Genomic DNA, 16,101 nt, shown 5'->3' with positions numbered 1-16,101 from the left:
GAAAACTTGAGGATTTTCATTTCATAAGTTCTAGGAGTAGAATTAGGCCATTCGGCCCATCAAGTCTACTCCGCCATTTAATCATGGCTGATCTGTCTTTCTCTCTCAACTCAATTCTCCTGCCTTCTGCCATGAATCTGTCGATCTCCCCCTTTAAAATATCCATCTTGGACTCCACAGCCTTCTGTGGCAATGAATTCCATAGATTACCCACCCTCTGACCAAAGAAATTCCTCCTTGTCATCTTCCTAAAGGTACGTCCTTTAATTTTGAGGTAATGGCTTCTGTCTTAGACTCTTCCACAAGTGGAAACATCCTCTCCACATCCACTCTATCCAGGCCTTTCACTATTCGATAAGTTTCAATGTGGCTCCCCCCTTATCCTTCTAAACTCCAGCTAGTACAGGCCCAGTGCCGTTAAAATGCTCATCATATGTTAACTCAATCATTCCTGGGATCATCGATCTCCTTTTACACTGCTGCTCGCTGGATCACTGGAACAGTAACATTTTTGTTACAGATCCAAAATACCTGTCTGTCCCCTCAAGCTGTAGGTGATGAATTACTTACATTGGAAGAAGAATAAGGGCGGGTAGCTGTAGGAATCAAGGGAATTTAAAAAAAAACTAGTACATTAATTGAAAAGAATTTCAATACAGAGAAGTGGTTCTAATATAACACTGATGCCTTCAAACAACAGCTATAGGTTGATTCATTGCATTCTAATATGAATCTTGTTTTGAATGCTTTGTGAATGTGGCACTTATCTATTGTGCAGTACAATTATATGCTCTTGTGGAATTGGTGGAATTCCATCCATGTTACTGACCAGTAGAATTTATAGCACCAGGTGCAGCTGCTTCCGATGCTGTCCATGGGCTGTTATTTGTCTTTATGAAAATTACAGATTTCTGACAGTATTATTAAGGAGAGTGCATGAAGAATATTTGGTGTTTACTGCAGATGTCATCAACAAATCAAGACTCCCCACTGTACTACTGCCGATAAGGCATCTGGATTCAAATTCATTCTTCGTGTTCTATTTGCATTTAGACATGTTGCTTGATGTGCCCTGGAGCATATACTTCATTGTAATACACACACAATACATAACACACATGCATCCTGGGTCATGCCCACTACCCCAATCCTTTCCCTTTCAAAGGGTTACGTAGATGGGGAGGGTAGGAGTGGGTGTTAAATGAAGACCATAAAAGCTGAACCAAATATGTTGATGGCCAAAGGCTAATGTTAGTTGTTAATGAAAGCAAATTAATCTCAACTGAATGGAATAAATTGGTCAGAGAAGGGTCTTCAAACTAATCCCCAAAGAGAATAAAATAAGTATTGCACTAATTACAGCCAGATGTCAATCCAGTAAATCTGATTAATAGGTATTTTGTGCAATTCTTTTTAACCTCAACACATTTAACACAATTGAGGAGGATTGCAAGGTATTGACACATCAAGCCCATTATGTTTTAATGTCAAGTTTTATTTCACAAAATGTCAAGGGTGCAGTTAGATAATATATTTGCTCTTCTGTTTTCTATGGAAAGGAAGTTCACATATATAGTTAAGGCACTGTTTGATCATCACAGAGAATTAAGTGTTGTTAGCTATCATGTACAACATTGCAAATACAAATGTCTTTGGTTAACAATCAGGCTGTAAACAAGATCCAGATGATTTGGAATTGAAAAATAATCTAAATAAATAGAAGCAGCATACAGAATGGACATGGAATTTGGTAATAAGGCTGCAAAAAAAAAAGTATTTTGGTGTATCAGGAGCTACTTCTATTTAATATGATTTAATAGGAACCAATGCTCAGGGAAAAATCTCCTGCTGTCGTGGTGCTGTTCCTTATAAAATGTTAGCATTGAAAAGTGGACATAAAAGGGACCCAGAAACACTTCTAATGCCATTATCAATGGGATGGCTATCCACTTTAATAAAGCAAAATGTTACTGATGGTGGGAATACCATTAATCTGACGTTGATAGCATTGTCTCAATATAAAAGTGCCAATTCCCTAATCAAACTCAGGACTGAGTGTTTAAAAGATTTTTATGATGAGCGTTTGACGGCATTGGGCCTGTACCTCACTGAAACTTACCGAATAGTGAAAGGCCTGGATAGTGTGGATGTGGAGAGGGTGTTTCCACTAGAGTCCAGAACCAGAGCCTCAGAATAATAGGATGCACCTTTAGATAGATGGGGAGGAATTTCTTTAGTCAGAAGGTGGTGAATCTGTGGAATTCATTGCCACAAACGGCTGTGGAGGCCAAGTCAATGGATATTTTTAAGATTGACAGATTCTTGATTAGGAATGGTGTCAGGGGTTCTGGGCATAAGGCAGGAGAATGGGGTTGAGAGGGAAAGATAGATCAGCCATGATTGAATGGCGGAGTAGACGCGATGGGCCGAATTGCCTAATTCTGCTTCAATAACTTATGAACTCTAACAATCTTAACACTAATAGTCCAAAATTCATCCTCAACCGTGATACAAAAATTGCAATGTTTTTCATAAAGTGATTTAAAGACCACGTGCCTATGTGTAAGAGACCGCTCTAGACATTTTATATTACACCGGTCTGCACAATATGTATTTACACAGTAATGATCCATTCACATATAGTACTCGGTGTCCATCCACTGTATGGAACATTTAGCAAATTTCTTTGAAATCAATGTGGTCCTTTCGAATTAAAGTGCCTGGGTTCTGAAGTCGTTCATAGATTTCAGAATTCAGAATGAATTGACACTCTGTGGACGGATGCCGATAATTCATTTTCACGTTGTGTAATAATCAGTAACTGTACACGCGAAGACTATCACATCTCGACAGATTTAATCTTCAGCTGTTCTTGGGTACCTTAACCACAAACACCATTGGCTCCAGTGATTTGTTACTGTACGATCGACGAATTATATCCACTGCTTGTCGGTGTGTGACGTTTTGGAGGCTTTCTTCATCAACTGAAATCAGTTCGTAACCAGCCTGTACCAAGGTAACAAAACATCACGATTACTATTCAATACCATTTCTTCCACTGATTCACTATGTACACATGAGAATAATAAACCAATATCAATAATGTGAAGAATGTGAAGTGATCCCTTTACTTTTGGTATGTGAATTAATTTCAAATAGCATCTTTGAAAGCAGAGCGAAAGATGGAATTATGCATAATACTCTATGAACATCACTTCATGTACCTCACTTCAATCATTGGGGTGGGAGATTGCAACCTTCACGTGGCCCACCCTGTTTCGATAAATGCAATCAACCTGGTGTGCAAATCAAATAAGATCAAATAGAACAAGTTGTCCTCCAACTTTAGGCTGTGCACGCCATACGCAAGAAGAGAAGACTTCAATCAACCCTACAGTCTGACTTGGAACTTGGCCCAAAGAATATTCATGCCAGGTTTTGTTCTCCATAAACCAGTGTGGCTCAGCTATCAATGCAATTCTTAAAAGTTGAAAGAAATCTAATTTCCATCGATTTTATTTGTTTGTGGCTCATTAAAACAAGGGATGCAAAATTGCATTAACGAGCACTGTGACAGATGGACCAGACTATTTTGCACAACAAAACTGCTGGCTAAAGATGCCAATTTCCATGATTATTTCTGATTTGGAGGTTCCGTGCAATGCTGTCCCTTAACTGGGGACTTCTGTCAAAGGCAATTGTGATGGAATTATCAAATCTTCATCAAGTAACATTTACCCAAGACTAAATACAAAATGCTGAAGTAACACAGAAAATCAGGCAGCATCTATGGAGAAAAGGAATGTGATTTTTCCAGTTCCGAGACAAAATGCCGCCTATTCCTTTTCTCCAGAAATGCTGCCTGACCAGCTGGGTTACTCCAACATTTTGTGTCTATCTTCGGTATAAACCAACATCTGCAGTTCTTTGCTACATATTTACCCAAGATAACTTTATCAAAATGAAGGCAGAGTGCGTGCTTTTGCCAGTTATTTGTACATGCAAGTTTTATAAGATCCAAGTTACAAAAATCTACGATTATGAGAGAGCACCAATAAAAAGATTGAGACACAATGAACTGCAGATGCTGGAGTCGTGAGCAAAACACAAAGTGCTGGAGTAACTCAGTGGGTCAGGCAGCACGTGGAGAGAATGGACAGGTGACTTTTGGATCGGGATCGTCTTCAGACTCAGGCCAATAAAAAGATAATTGCAAAGCAGCTCAGCATGGAGAGGAAAGGTGTTGAGAGATACCGGCCAAATGTGTGCCAATGGGGCTAGCTTAGGTGGGGCATCTTGGGCTGAATGGCCTATTTCTGTGCTTTATAATCCTCTGATCCCAGGATCTTGCATTATTCAAATGGCTCCCAAACCAAAAAAAACGGGCAAGGTTTTGGGTATAAATCAACCCTAATGCATCAAAAAGAATCACAGCTGATTAAGATATGTCACTGTGTCTCTGTATCATCCATCCGAATGCGCCTGTAGTCTACCCTGACTCATTATGATGGGCCGAATGGCCTAATTTTTCTCCTGTGTCTTATGATCTTATTGAGAGGTAAAAGTTATGAAGCTATTCTGTGGGCATAAAACAGGCATGATGGATATGGAAGACATCTGTAGGTTTCAACTCTTCCGAGGACAGTTCTATCTCAATGATTCAATGGTTCTTTTATTATCAAGTCTACCAAGGTACAGTGAAATTCATTGTTTTACATACACGGTGGCATGTGCGGCACAGTAGAGTTGCTGGCTTACAGTGCCAGAGACCCGGGTTTGATCCTGCCTATGGGTGCTGACTACGGATCCTGACCACGGGTGCCGTCTGTACGGAGTTTGCACATTATCCACGTGACCACATGGGTTTTCCCCCGGGTGCTCCTCCCACATGGGTTTCTTCCCACACTCTAAAGATGTACAGGTTTCTGGGTTAATTGGCTTCAGTAAAGATTGTAAATTGTCCCGAGTGTGTGGACTAATGCTAGTATACGGGGATCGTTGGCCGGCGTGGACTCGATGGGCTTGTTCCGCGCTGTATCTCTTAACTAAACTAAGATCAGTAAGTTTATTGCCATACATAAGGACAATCCCCGATTAAGTACTGAATGCTTAGAAACAGCCCACTGAGTCCATATGCAAGAGTTATCAGGTTTTAGCGCCATTTTCACAGTCCAGTTGGTCCATCAAGGCCTGTTGCAACCATCGCCAATGACCTGTCAATCTCTCCTCTCCCGGCCTAAATCTTAAAAAGCAAAGTTATGGCAATTCCCCAATTCCACTATTGGATAAGTCACTCCAAGGCCCACATTTAATGGCCATCCTCAAATTTCAGTCTGAAGAAGGGTTTCCAGCCCAAAATGCCATCTACCCATTTCCCTCCACAGATGCTGCCTGGCTTGCCGAGTTCCTCTAGCTCTCAGTGATTTGCCCAATTTTCTTGATGGGCTGCAGTCTTGGTGGAGGTTATCCCAGTTTGCTGTGGGGAAGAAATATCTCCTTATTTGACCCAGCCACAAAGCAATTTGAAATACTGAAATCAATCGATTGATTGCAGATAAGGACATTTTTCAATTGGAGTGTTGTGGGCTCATGATCTCAGCCTCGTTTTTTTTAAAAACAAGGATCAGAAGGAAGAATGCTACAGAGGGATTTGTAATCCGACAATGCTAAATTAAGTGACAACGCTCTTCTTAGACACAGTAACTTAAAAGCGCCGTTTTTTTTTTGTGTACCTTCGATTTTCCAGCATCTGCAGCTCCTTCTTAAACAACTTAAAAGCGCTGTCAGGCTTAATTCAATGGTGTTTGATTGAACAACAGAGCATGGAAACGGGCCTTTCGACCCACCAAGTCCATACCTGCTATCGATCTTCTATTTCCACTATTTCTATGCAATCCCACTTTCACATCTACTTCCTACTCACTGGGGGAAATTACAGAGACCAATTAACCTACAAACCCGCACGTCTTTGGAACGTGGAAGGAAACTGGAGCACTTGGAGGAAACCTATGCGGTCACAAGGAGAAGGTGTAGCCAGAAAGTACCCAAGGTCAGAATCAAACTGGGGTCTCCAGTGCTGTGAAGCAGTAACTCTACCAGTTGTGCCACCATATTAGCCTTATAGGCTACCTTGCTCAACACTAATGCTTGGGGATTTACCTCTGCCCTTCAAGAAAGCTTGGTGAGGCCATCTTTGATATTAACAGAATGCAAATAAATATCTGCAATTTATAGCTTACACAAAGAATTTGATGATTTAATTTCGGAATCTCTGGTCAATTTTAACTAAAGCTGACTGAACTTTATTGCCTTCCATCACAATGATCACTGTGGTGGATGTTTATGTTAAGTTCTTTTGTTCTTTTTATTGTATGTGTTCTTTTAATTGTATGGCTGCATGATAACTCAAATATCACTGTACCTTAATTGGTGCATGTGACAATTAATGTGAATCTGAATCTGAATCTATGTCAAGCAAGTGTGATGAGCTCTTGAATTAGCCATGTAACAACAACCCTGAACGTCAAACAAGGCAAGGTAATTTAGCTTGCAGACAAATATATACAGTGTAATGATTCTTCAAAAGGATTGTTCAGGTTTCTTGCCAGCCACAGATCCCGTTGGGATGTGCAGGGTAGTTATCTTCCTTTCCCACTAGATATAATGAGCTAACATCCATGGTATTATCGTTTTAATCTAATCTTTTAATTGTAAACCGAGGTAATTTTACCACACTGAATTGCTCTCAATTTGATTAAATTGCTGCATGTGGCTGTGACTCCTGAGAATCCATATTATATATAATGTAGTTACAAAAAAAGTGCTATTTTCATTCTTATTCTGCCCTTTTCACCACTGCACTTGGACTTGGTATTTTAAACGGATTAAAATTTAGATTTTGCCACTGTCAGGGTAAATTCAATGGTTATTTAGGTTTCTTTATCTAACAAAAGTGGCGGTGGATTTATCCCTGTCCTTCAAGAACCCTTAGTCAGGCAAACTCTGATGTTGACACAGTTTATATTCCTTTAGGGACTGATAACTCTGCACCTGCAAGCAAATGGGGGCTCGCAGTAATTAAGCAATACATCTTCAATGCCAAGCCTTTAAAATTACACTGCCTAAAATTACCTTCATGAATAATTGAGAAATATTTAATCATTCTTCTTTTGTTAATAAATTGTAATCTGTCACCCTCACATGCAGAGTTCATTAAGCTGCAAAGGCAGAAGCCAAGTGATTCAACCTACTTTCATTACTAGCAAAAATAAGGACATGTCTGGCTGTGTGTTTGTATCGACTTCCAACTCCAGGACTGATGATGACAATTTGGCACATAAACTATACCAATCATGAATGATGACCCAGTGCATTTTTTCATCTCATTCACTCCATTATCGGTAAAGCTTTTTTCCATTTTTGTGCCATTATTCACCTCTGCCTCTGCTGTAAACACCAATCGTTTTAGTTACGAGGTTGGTTGTCTCCATTAATCTCTCAGTGGGAATGTGAGCAATGGTGAAGTTGCGAAGCGGCACTGCTAGGTCCCGTTGAGCCATAACTCGAAAGCAAGCTTAATCTTGCCCGCCGCGGAGCAGTAAGAGGGATGCCGCTGAGCCCAGCCCCTGCTCACCCCAAAGACTGAGAACCTGAGAGGAGGTGGAGGGAGTTGGCGATGGTGGCAGACGCTGGAGAAGGAACGGTAGGAAGAACCAGGGGTCTTGCTTTCCACGACTCCAAGAGGTGCCTCCGGGGTACAAAGGTCCATACATTCAAGTCGCAGAATTAGGCCGTACGGAAGGAATGGGTGTCGAGACCCTTCTTTGTGCCTGGAAGGTCATGTTTAACTAATCTTCTTGAATTTTTTGAAGATGTTACTCGGTAAATTGATGAGGGTAAAGCAGTGGATGTTGTGTATATGGACTTCAGTAAGGCCTTTGACAAGGTTCCTCATGGAAGGTTGGTTAAGAAGGTTCAATGGTTGGGTATTAATGGTGGAGTAGCAAGATGGATTCAACAGTGGCTGAATGGGAGATGCCAGAGAGTAATGGTGGATGGTTGTTTGTCAGGTTGGAGGCCAGTGACGAGTGGGGTGCCACAGGGATCTGTGTTGGGTCCACTGTTGTTTGTCATGTACATCAATGATCTGGACGATGGTGTGGTAAATTGGATTAGTAAGTATGCAGATGATACTAAGATAGGTGGGGTTGCGGGTAATGAAGTAGAGTTTCAAAGTCTACAGATAGATTTATGCCAGTTGGAAGAGTGGGCTGAAAGATGGCAGATGGAGTTTAATGCTGATAAGTGTGAGGTGCTACATCTTGGCAGGACAAATCAAAATAGGACGTACATGGTAAATGGTAGGGAATTGAAGAATGTAGGTGAACAGAGGGATCTGGGAATAACTGTGCACAGTTCCCTGAAAGTGGAATCTCATGTAGATAAGGTGGTAAAGAAAGCTTTTGGTGTGCTGGCCTTTATAAATCAGAGCATTGAGTATAGAAGTTGGGATGTAATGTTAAAATTGTACAAGGCATTGGTGAGGCCAATTCTGGAGTATGGTGTACAATTTTGGTCGCCTAATTATAGGAAGGATGTCAACAAAATAGAGAGAGTACAGAGGAGATTTACTAGAATGTTGCCTGGGTTTCAGCAACTAAGTTACAGAGAAAGGTTGAACAAGTTAGGGCTTTATTCTTTGGAGCGCAGAAGGTTAAGGGGGGACTTGATAGAGGTTTTTAAAATGATGAGAGGGAGAGACAGAGTTGACGTGGAAAAGCTTTTCCCACTGAGAGTAGGGAAGATTCAAACAAGGGGACATGACTTGAGAATTAAGGGACTGAAGTTTAGGGGTAATATGAGGGGGAACTTCTTTACTCAGAGAGTGGTAGCTGTGTGGAATGAGCTTCCAGTGAAGGTGGTGGAGGCAGGTTCGTTTTTATCATTTAAAAATAAATTGGATAGTTATATGGATGGGAAAGGAATGGAGGGTTATGGTCTGAGCGCAGGTATATGGGACTAGGGGAGATTATGTGTTTGGCACGGACTAGAAGGGTCGAGATGGCCTGTTTCCGTGCTGTAATTGTTATATGGTTATATGGTTATATGGTTCAGACAGTTGACTAGGTTGGGTCTCTATTCCTTGGAGCACAGGAGGATGAGGGGTGATCTTGCAGAGAGTTATGGATGTAGCCTAGTCCATCAATCTGCCCAGACTTCCCGCTACACTTCAGGACGTTTCTCATGATCTTTCCTCGTGGCAGTGCAAGCTATGGTGAGAATACCCTACTTCTGATGCTACTTTTTATGTTCCTTAGTTCATTGCCAACCCCACAGATTACACATCTTTCAGATTGCTCAACACTCCTAAAATACTCCCATTATTGAGTTTGTTTATACTTCCTCCATAAATTCCTATCCCCAGAGGCATCAAAGTCTTTATTATAACCATTGACATCTCTCCATCCGGCTGTGTGACTTTTGTCATTTGTATGTACTCATTAAGGGCTTTATTGCCCTCTCTCCCACTTGTTTGCTCCTTTGGCAGTTATTCTTCCAATCACCAACTCTTAACACCTTCATCAAACTCAAAGGTTTCACTAAAGGTTTCACTTTCTTCTTAGTCCTACTAATTCTGTTCTACCTGATTCTTCCCCGTACTAGATCATTGTTTTCTCATTCCGGATGAATAGCTGTTCATGTAAATTAAAGTTGTTATTGCTTCTGAGAACTCTGGTTCATAAGAGAAGGGTGAGTGTCTCAAAATCAGAGATGGCAAAATGCTGAAGATATTCAAAGAAAGAATATCACTTTAATATCAAGCTTATACTATGTATTAACAAGTGTGTACAGTGGTAGGCAGTATATTTTATGATTAAATATCTGGCTTAGTCTTACACTGTGTCCGAGTCTATATTCTGATAAAGGTTGTACTCATTCTGCACATTCACCAGTGGACAAACTTGTTAGACATGAAAAGTAACAGCATACTTGGCAGAATAATTATCTAATCGCAGAGTGCAGAAAAGATTTACAACAATGTTGCCAGTACTTGAGAGCCTACCAAGAAGTCCCATCTGTGCTAGTCCTACCTTCCTGCATTTGGCCCATATCCCACTAAAAACATTTCCTATCCATGTACCTGTCCAAATGTCTAAAATGTTGTTCATGGGTTCGAGGAGCAGAATTAGGCCATTCGTCCCATTAAGTCTACTCTGCCATTCAATTATGCCTAATCTATCTTTCCCTCTCAAACTATTCTCCTGCCATCGCCCCATAACCCCCGACACCCTTACTATTCAAGAATCTGTCAATCTCCCCCATAAAAATATCCACTGACGTGGCCTCCACAACCATCTGTGACAATGAATTTCAGATTCACCACTCTGTGACTAAAGAAATTCCTCCTCATCTCCTTTTTTAAAGGTACGTTCTTTTATTCTGAGGCTATGGCCTCTGGACCTGGACACTCCCACTGGTGGAAACATCCTCTCCACATATCTGTTATTGTAACAGCCTCCACTACCTCCTCTAGCAGCTCGTTTCATGTACCCACAACACTCAATGCGAAAACGTTGAGAGCCGTTGATGTTTATGTGTGAAACAGAAACCCAACTGTTATGTTAGAGGCACACTTGGCATTGTTTACATTCTATGTAAAACACTGATGCAAAAGTTTGTCAATCGACTGAGCATTTATTTTGTGCTGCAAACAATTATTTTGGCAAACGTTAGTTCTCTTTCCAGTTGCACACAGATTGCTGGAGTCCTCACCGACTCTTTTCTTCTTTTGCATTTACTTTAGCCGATCTAAATATCCCCTAAACATATTTTAAAGCAGCAATGATGAGCTTAATTTTTATTTTAAATCATTTTTTTCCTCCAAGATAAGTCGGAATTAAGATACTAATTTGTTTTTGATACTATTAAAAATGAAATTGTAAGGAATATTACCAACTGGATAGAAAAACAAAAATCACTCAATTATTAAGAAAAAAACCACTGGGAAGACTTCATTCAAATTATAGATTTAAATTAACCTGTTTGTTTTTCCTTTGAATACACATTTTAAATCAACCTTAATAAATATACAAATATGTGATGCAATTTCATTCCTGCAACATTACATACAATCAGAAATGAAAGCTGGAAAGGTTACTCCTGTGCATGGTTGATGTATTGAGTTTTCCAGTATCGCTCAGGAAATTTGTCATAAGCCTTCCTATTTTCTGTAAATAAATCTCCAATGTCAATGGCTGGCTAATCTTGTTAAATATAAAGCTTTAACAGATAGATGCCAAAGTAATTGTGAAATTTCTACACTCCTAAGTTGTTCCCATATTTCTAAGGAAATGAGTTATTAAAACTCTGAATCTTGAAATGTTCTTATGTTGGGGCCCTTTTGTTATGTATCGGTTTCTTGATCACAATACATTTCTTTAAAATTTCTTGGAATCCTGTCAAAGAATTAACATCAGCATGCGACTTAAACTGAAATAAAAATATCAGCATCAAAGGCACATTTGATTAATTCAGCCAAAACAATTACTTATGTAAATGTACTCCAATTAACTAAGTATTTATTTTAAATGCCAAGCCTGTTGTGAATCTTTCTTTGGTAAAGATGTGTGTTTTAATTAGCTGAAAATAGCGTTCTAAATTGGAGTTTTCTTATTAAATTTGCATGCACCCTGATATTCAATCCGCCCTCATTGCTGTTCACCTTTTACTGCGCTCTTAGAATGACTGTGAATTACTTCTATTGCATTTTTAATTAAGTAACCATTCACTGTATCAGGACAGTCAGTTAGAAACTAATTATGTTGTACAGTATTCAAACAAAGGGCTCTTTATAGAGCAATTATTATTCACTGAATCCTTCTCAGTTATTGAAAGAAAACTGAAGCTTGCAAAAAGAGACAATAACTAAGTTGTAACTGTACTCTGGGCAACATTCCCTTATTCAAGGTAGCCACTTGACAATTTACCATACCGTCACTGCAATCTCGGGTTGATTAAGACACAGGTTGGCTAACTACAACCCGTATTATTTGAGTTTAGTTTAGAGATACAGCGTGGAAACAAGCCCTTCGGCCCACCGAGTCTGTGCCAACCAACAATCACCCTGTATCCGACACACTAGGGACAATTTACAGAAGCCAATTACCCTACAAAACTGGACAGCACCCGTGGTCAGGAACGAATCTGGCTCTCCGGCGTTGTAAGGTGGCAACTTTATCGCTGTGTCATTCTTTTGATCTATGTATAAACTTTATTCTTTAACAACTATATGATAATCCATTACAAATTCTTGCAAAAGATCCTTAAATTATAGTATGTGTGTAAGTAGTGAAGTTAGAAAATAGTGCTCAAATAGAATTCAAATGACCTGTTTACGTGTTATCGTGAACCAAATCTTGGGTCAAACAAATGTTTACACATGCAATCCTAACTGGAGTACCCACTGAATTTAGATTAGTATAAAGATGGTGTGGAAACGGGCCTTTCGGCCCATTGAGTCCGCGCTGACCTGTACACTAGTTCAATGTTATCCCACTTGCGCATCCCACACACAGACAGCACCCATAGTCAGGTGCTGTGAGGCAGCAACTCTACCAGCTGCTCCACTGCACTTCCGTCAAGCCAATGTGCATTAAGAAATATTCAAATACATTGAAAAATTAAGAATATTATTTAAAAATCCAAAATTATTTAAAAAACTTGGATATTAAATAGATAACAATTATTGACATTCCAAAGAAAATAACCACCTCTACATTTAAACCTGCATGATTAAATAAAAACAGACAATTAACCAGTAGACAATAGACAATAGGTGCAGGAGTAGGCCATTTGGCCCTTCGAGCCAGCACCGCCATTCAATGTGATCAGGGCTGATTATCCCCAATCAGTACACCGTTCCTGCCTTCTCCCCATATCCCCTGACTCCGCTAATTTTAAGAGTCCTATCTAGCTCTCTCTTGAAAGCATCCAGAGAACCTGCCTCCACCGCCCTCTGAGGCAGAGAATTCCAGTACTTATCCTTCTGTTGACAACCGTTTTTCCCAATTGAAATGTATGGCTAGGCATGTTTTATACAGGCTCAGTGGATTTAGACGTTAGAAATACAGCATGGAAACAGGCCCTTCGACCCACCAAATCTGCGCTGATCAGCGATCAACCCTGTGACCATCCTGGGAAATGTGCCAGGAAATCCACAGAAGTCTGTGGTCTGGTGTACAAATCTGCGAGGAGTCCAATTGCAAAATGGAGTTGTACTGCAGTTGCAGAAGTGTACAAATTTCCAGTTTTCCCAAATCCCATGCAATTATCCGAATGAAAGCGTGGATTTCGCAGCTTGCAAATCCTGAATTCCTGCCCAGTTCCAAGTGGAACTGCCAACTTTTAATAGCAAAATCTAGACCAGTCTGTTCCTTCAGTCTTAACTCAACACGATCTGGATTAACATCGAGAAGATCATTTTACTTGGTTGCATCATTATCTAATCACATAATCGTCAGATAAAACTTAGCCACAAACCATATGCATGGTGGTATCAAGGCCAAAGACTAAATTCAAATTGTGTATTAAGTCCTTGTTTGGTAAAACATCATGAGGAATAGATTGTCGGTACGTGTGACAAAGTAGGTTGGTGAAAAGCAAAAGCCTGTTTTATGTTACTTTAGAGGTTTACTATTAGAGAATTCTATGTTAAGTATGATGTTGGCTGCCTGATGCCTAGCCTGATGAAGAAGATTATATCACCCTTGGATACAGGACTGAGTGCTCAAAGAGACTCTAAGCCAAAAGCAAACTTAGAGAAACGACCTTATCGGACTTCTCCCTTTGCTGATGACTGCATTCAATGCAAGCAAGCAGCTAAAGGTGAGCTCAGGGAAGACCGAAACCTCTCATGGACCAGAAGGGAAAAGCTCACTTGATCTTGATTTTCAGTACAATGCGGGCCGTGAAAGCGGGGCTTCACGATCATTCTGTCTTTTTGGGCTTTAAGCAGGTAGTGTCAGAGGGCGGCATAGTGACACAGCGGCAGAGCTGCTACCTTACGGCACCAGAGATCTGGGTTTGATCCTGACTATCGTTGCTGTCTGTATGGAGTTTGTACGTTCTCGCTGTGACCGCGTCGGTTTTTCTGGGTGCTATGACTTCCTCCCATATCCCAAAGACTTGCAGGTTTGTAGGTTAATTGACTTCTGTAAATTGTCCCTAGGGTGTAGGATAGAACTACTGTAAGGGTAATGATTGGTCGCAGAGAGACACAAAATGCTGGAGTAACTCAGTGGGTCAGGCAGCATCTCTGGAGAGAAGGAATAGCTGACGTGTCGGATCGAGACCAGTGGTCGGCGTGGACATGTTGGGCTGGAGGTCGTGTTTTCACTCTGTATTTCTAAACTAAAGTGGATAAGCAGGAATGCTGGAAATAATTGCCAGTGCCAATGGCAACTTTGCCATAACAGTTAGCGCAAAGAGCTCGTACACCTACACACACCAATCATCCCATACACAGAATCAAACATTCTTGCAATTGGTCAGAAGGTTTCAGAAGTGGACACGTTCATATACTTTAGTGGCATTCTCTTGAGATCAGTCCACATTGATAGGATGGGAAAAGTCAGGTATTCTTTTGAGAGACTGGGCTGCACATTGTGGGAACGGAGTGGAATCAGCCTAAAGACCAAGCTGAAGGTTTATCAAGCTGTTGTCAAGCCCACTTTACTCTGAGATGGGGACAGCGTACGGCAGACATGCCATACAGCTTAACCACTTCCAAATTACCTTTGTAGGCAGAATAGTTTGTACCAAGAGGCAAGACAAGGTTCCAAAACAAACTATCGAGCCCAGGTTAGACTAATCAGTCATTTCTGCACACAGTGAAAAGCATGGATTGAGTGGATGTGCAAAGGATATTTCCAGTAGTGGAAGAGTTTAGCACCAGAGGGCAAAGGTTCAGAATAAAAGGATGTACCTTTAGCAAGGAGATGAGGAGGAATTTCTTTAGGCAGAGGGTGGTGAGGCCGTTATTGGGTATTTTTAAAGCAGGAATTGACAGGTTCTTGATTAGAAAGGATGTCAAAGGTTAAGAAAAGAAGGCAGGAGAATGGAATGGAGAGGGAAAGATAGACCAGCCATGATTGAATGGCGGAGTAGATTCGATTGGCCAAATGGCCTAATTGTGCTTCTATAATGTATTCCAGTTGAGGAATGCAGTTGAACAGAGGGATCTAGGAATAACTGTGCACAGTTCCCTGAAGGTGGAATCTCATGTAGATAGGGTGGTAAAGAAAGCTTTTGGTGTGCTGGCCTTTATAAATCAGAGCATTGAGTATAGAAGTTGGGATGGAATGTTAAAATTGTACAAGGCATTGGTGAGGCCAATTCTGGAGTATGGTGTACAATTTTGGTCGCCTAATTATAGGAAGGATGTCAACAAAATAGAGAGAGTACAGAGGAGATTTACTAGAATGTTGCCTGGGTTTCAGCAACTAAGTTACAGAGAAAGGTTGAACAAGTTAGGGCTTTATTCTTTAGAGCGCAGAAGGTTAAGGGGGGACTTGATAGAGGTCCTTAAAATGATGAGAGGGATAGACAGAGTTGACGTGGATAAGCTTTTCCCACTGAGAGTAGGGAAGATTCAAACAAGAGGACATGACTTGAGAATTAAGGGGCACAAGTTTAGGGGTAACATGAGGGGGAACTTCTTTACTCAGAGAGTGGTAGCTGTGTGGAATGAGCTTCCAGTGGAAGTGGTGGAGGCAGGTTCGATTTTATCATTTAAAAATAAATTGGATAGGTATATGGACGGGAAAGGAATGGAGGGTTATGGTCTGAGTGCAGGTAGATGGGACTAGGGGGGAATAAGTGTTCGGCACGGACTAGAAGGGCCGAGTTGGCCTGTTTCCGTGCTGTAATTGTTATATGGTTATAACCTATAACATGGACATCGCATCGCTCTAGATGCGATGTCATGGTCTTATTTGAGAGCACGTGACAAATAATAGTTACAGAACTATAATTCATAGTTCTGTGGCACCTTTGATGAAAAATGAATTGCAAAGAACCATGTCCAATTAAATTGGGGAAAGC

At 40.6% G+C, this 16,101-nt stretch overlaps 1 protein-coding gene across 3 annotated transcripts in view; it reads right to left on the bottom strand.

Annotated features, from left to right (window-relative positions):
* Positions 1 to 1,474: 1,474 nt before the first annotated feature.
* The window catches only part of pdzd7 (PDZ domain containing 7), a 66,729-nt gene continuing 52,102 nt past the window's right edge, over positions 1,475 to 16,101 (bottom strand). For 2 of the 3 annotated variants that reach the window (XM_033034017.1, XM_033034018.1), the window contains exon 17: positions 2,526 to 3,006. In XM_033034017.1, coding sequence (XP_032889908.1) covers positions 2,863 to 3,006 — 144 coding nt within the window. In that variant the 3' untranslated portion in view covers positions 2,526 to 2,862. Of the gene's footprint in view, positions 3,007 to 16,101 lie in introns of all 3 variants that reach the window. The other variant, XM_033034020.1, reaches the window with a different exon arrangement.

The sequence above is a fragment of the Amblyraja radiata genome, chromosome 15 (assembly GCF_010909765.2).
Source record: "Amblyraja radiata isolate CabotCenter1 chromosome 15, sAmbRad1.1.pri, whole genome shotgun sequence".
Taxonomy (NCBI): Eukaryota; Metazoa; Chordata; class Chondrichthyes; order Rajiformes; family Rajidae; genus Amblyraja; species Amblyraja radiata.
This window is presented reverse-complemented; position numbering and strand designations above follow the sequence as displayed.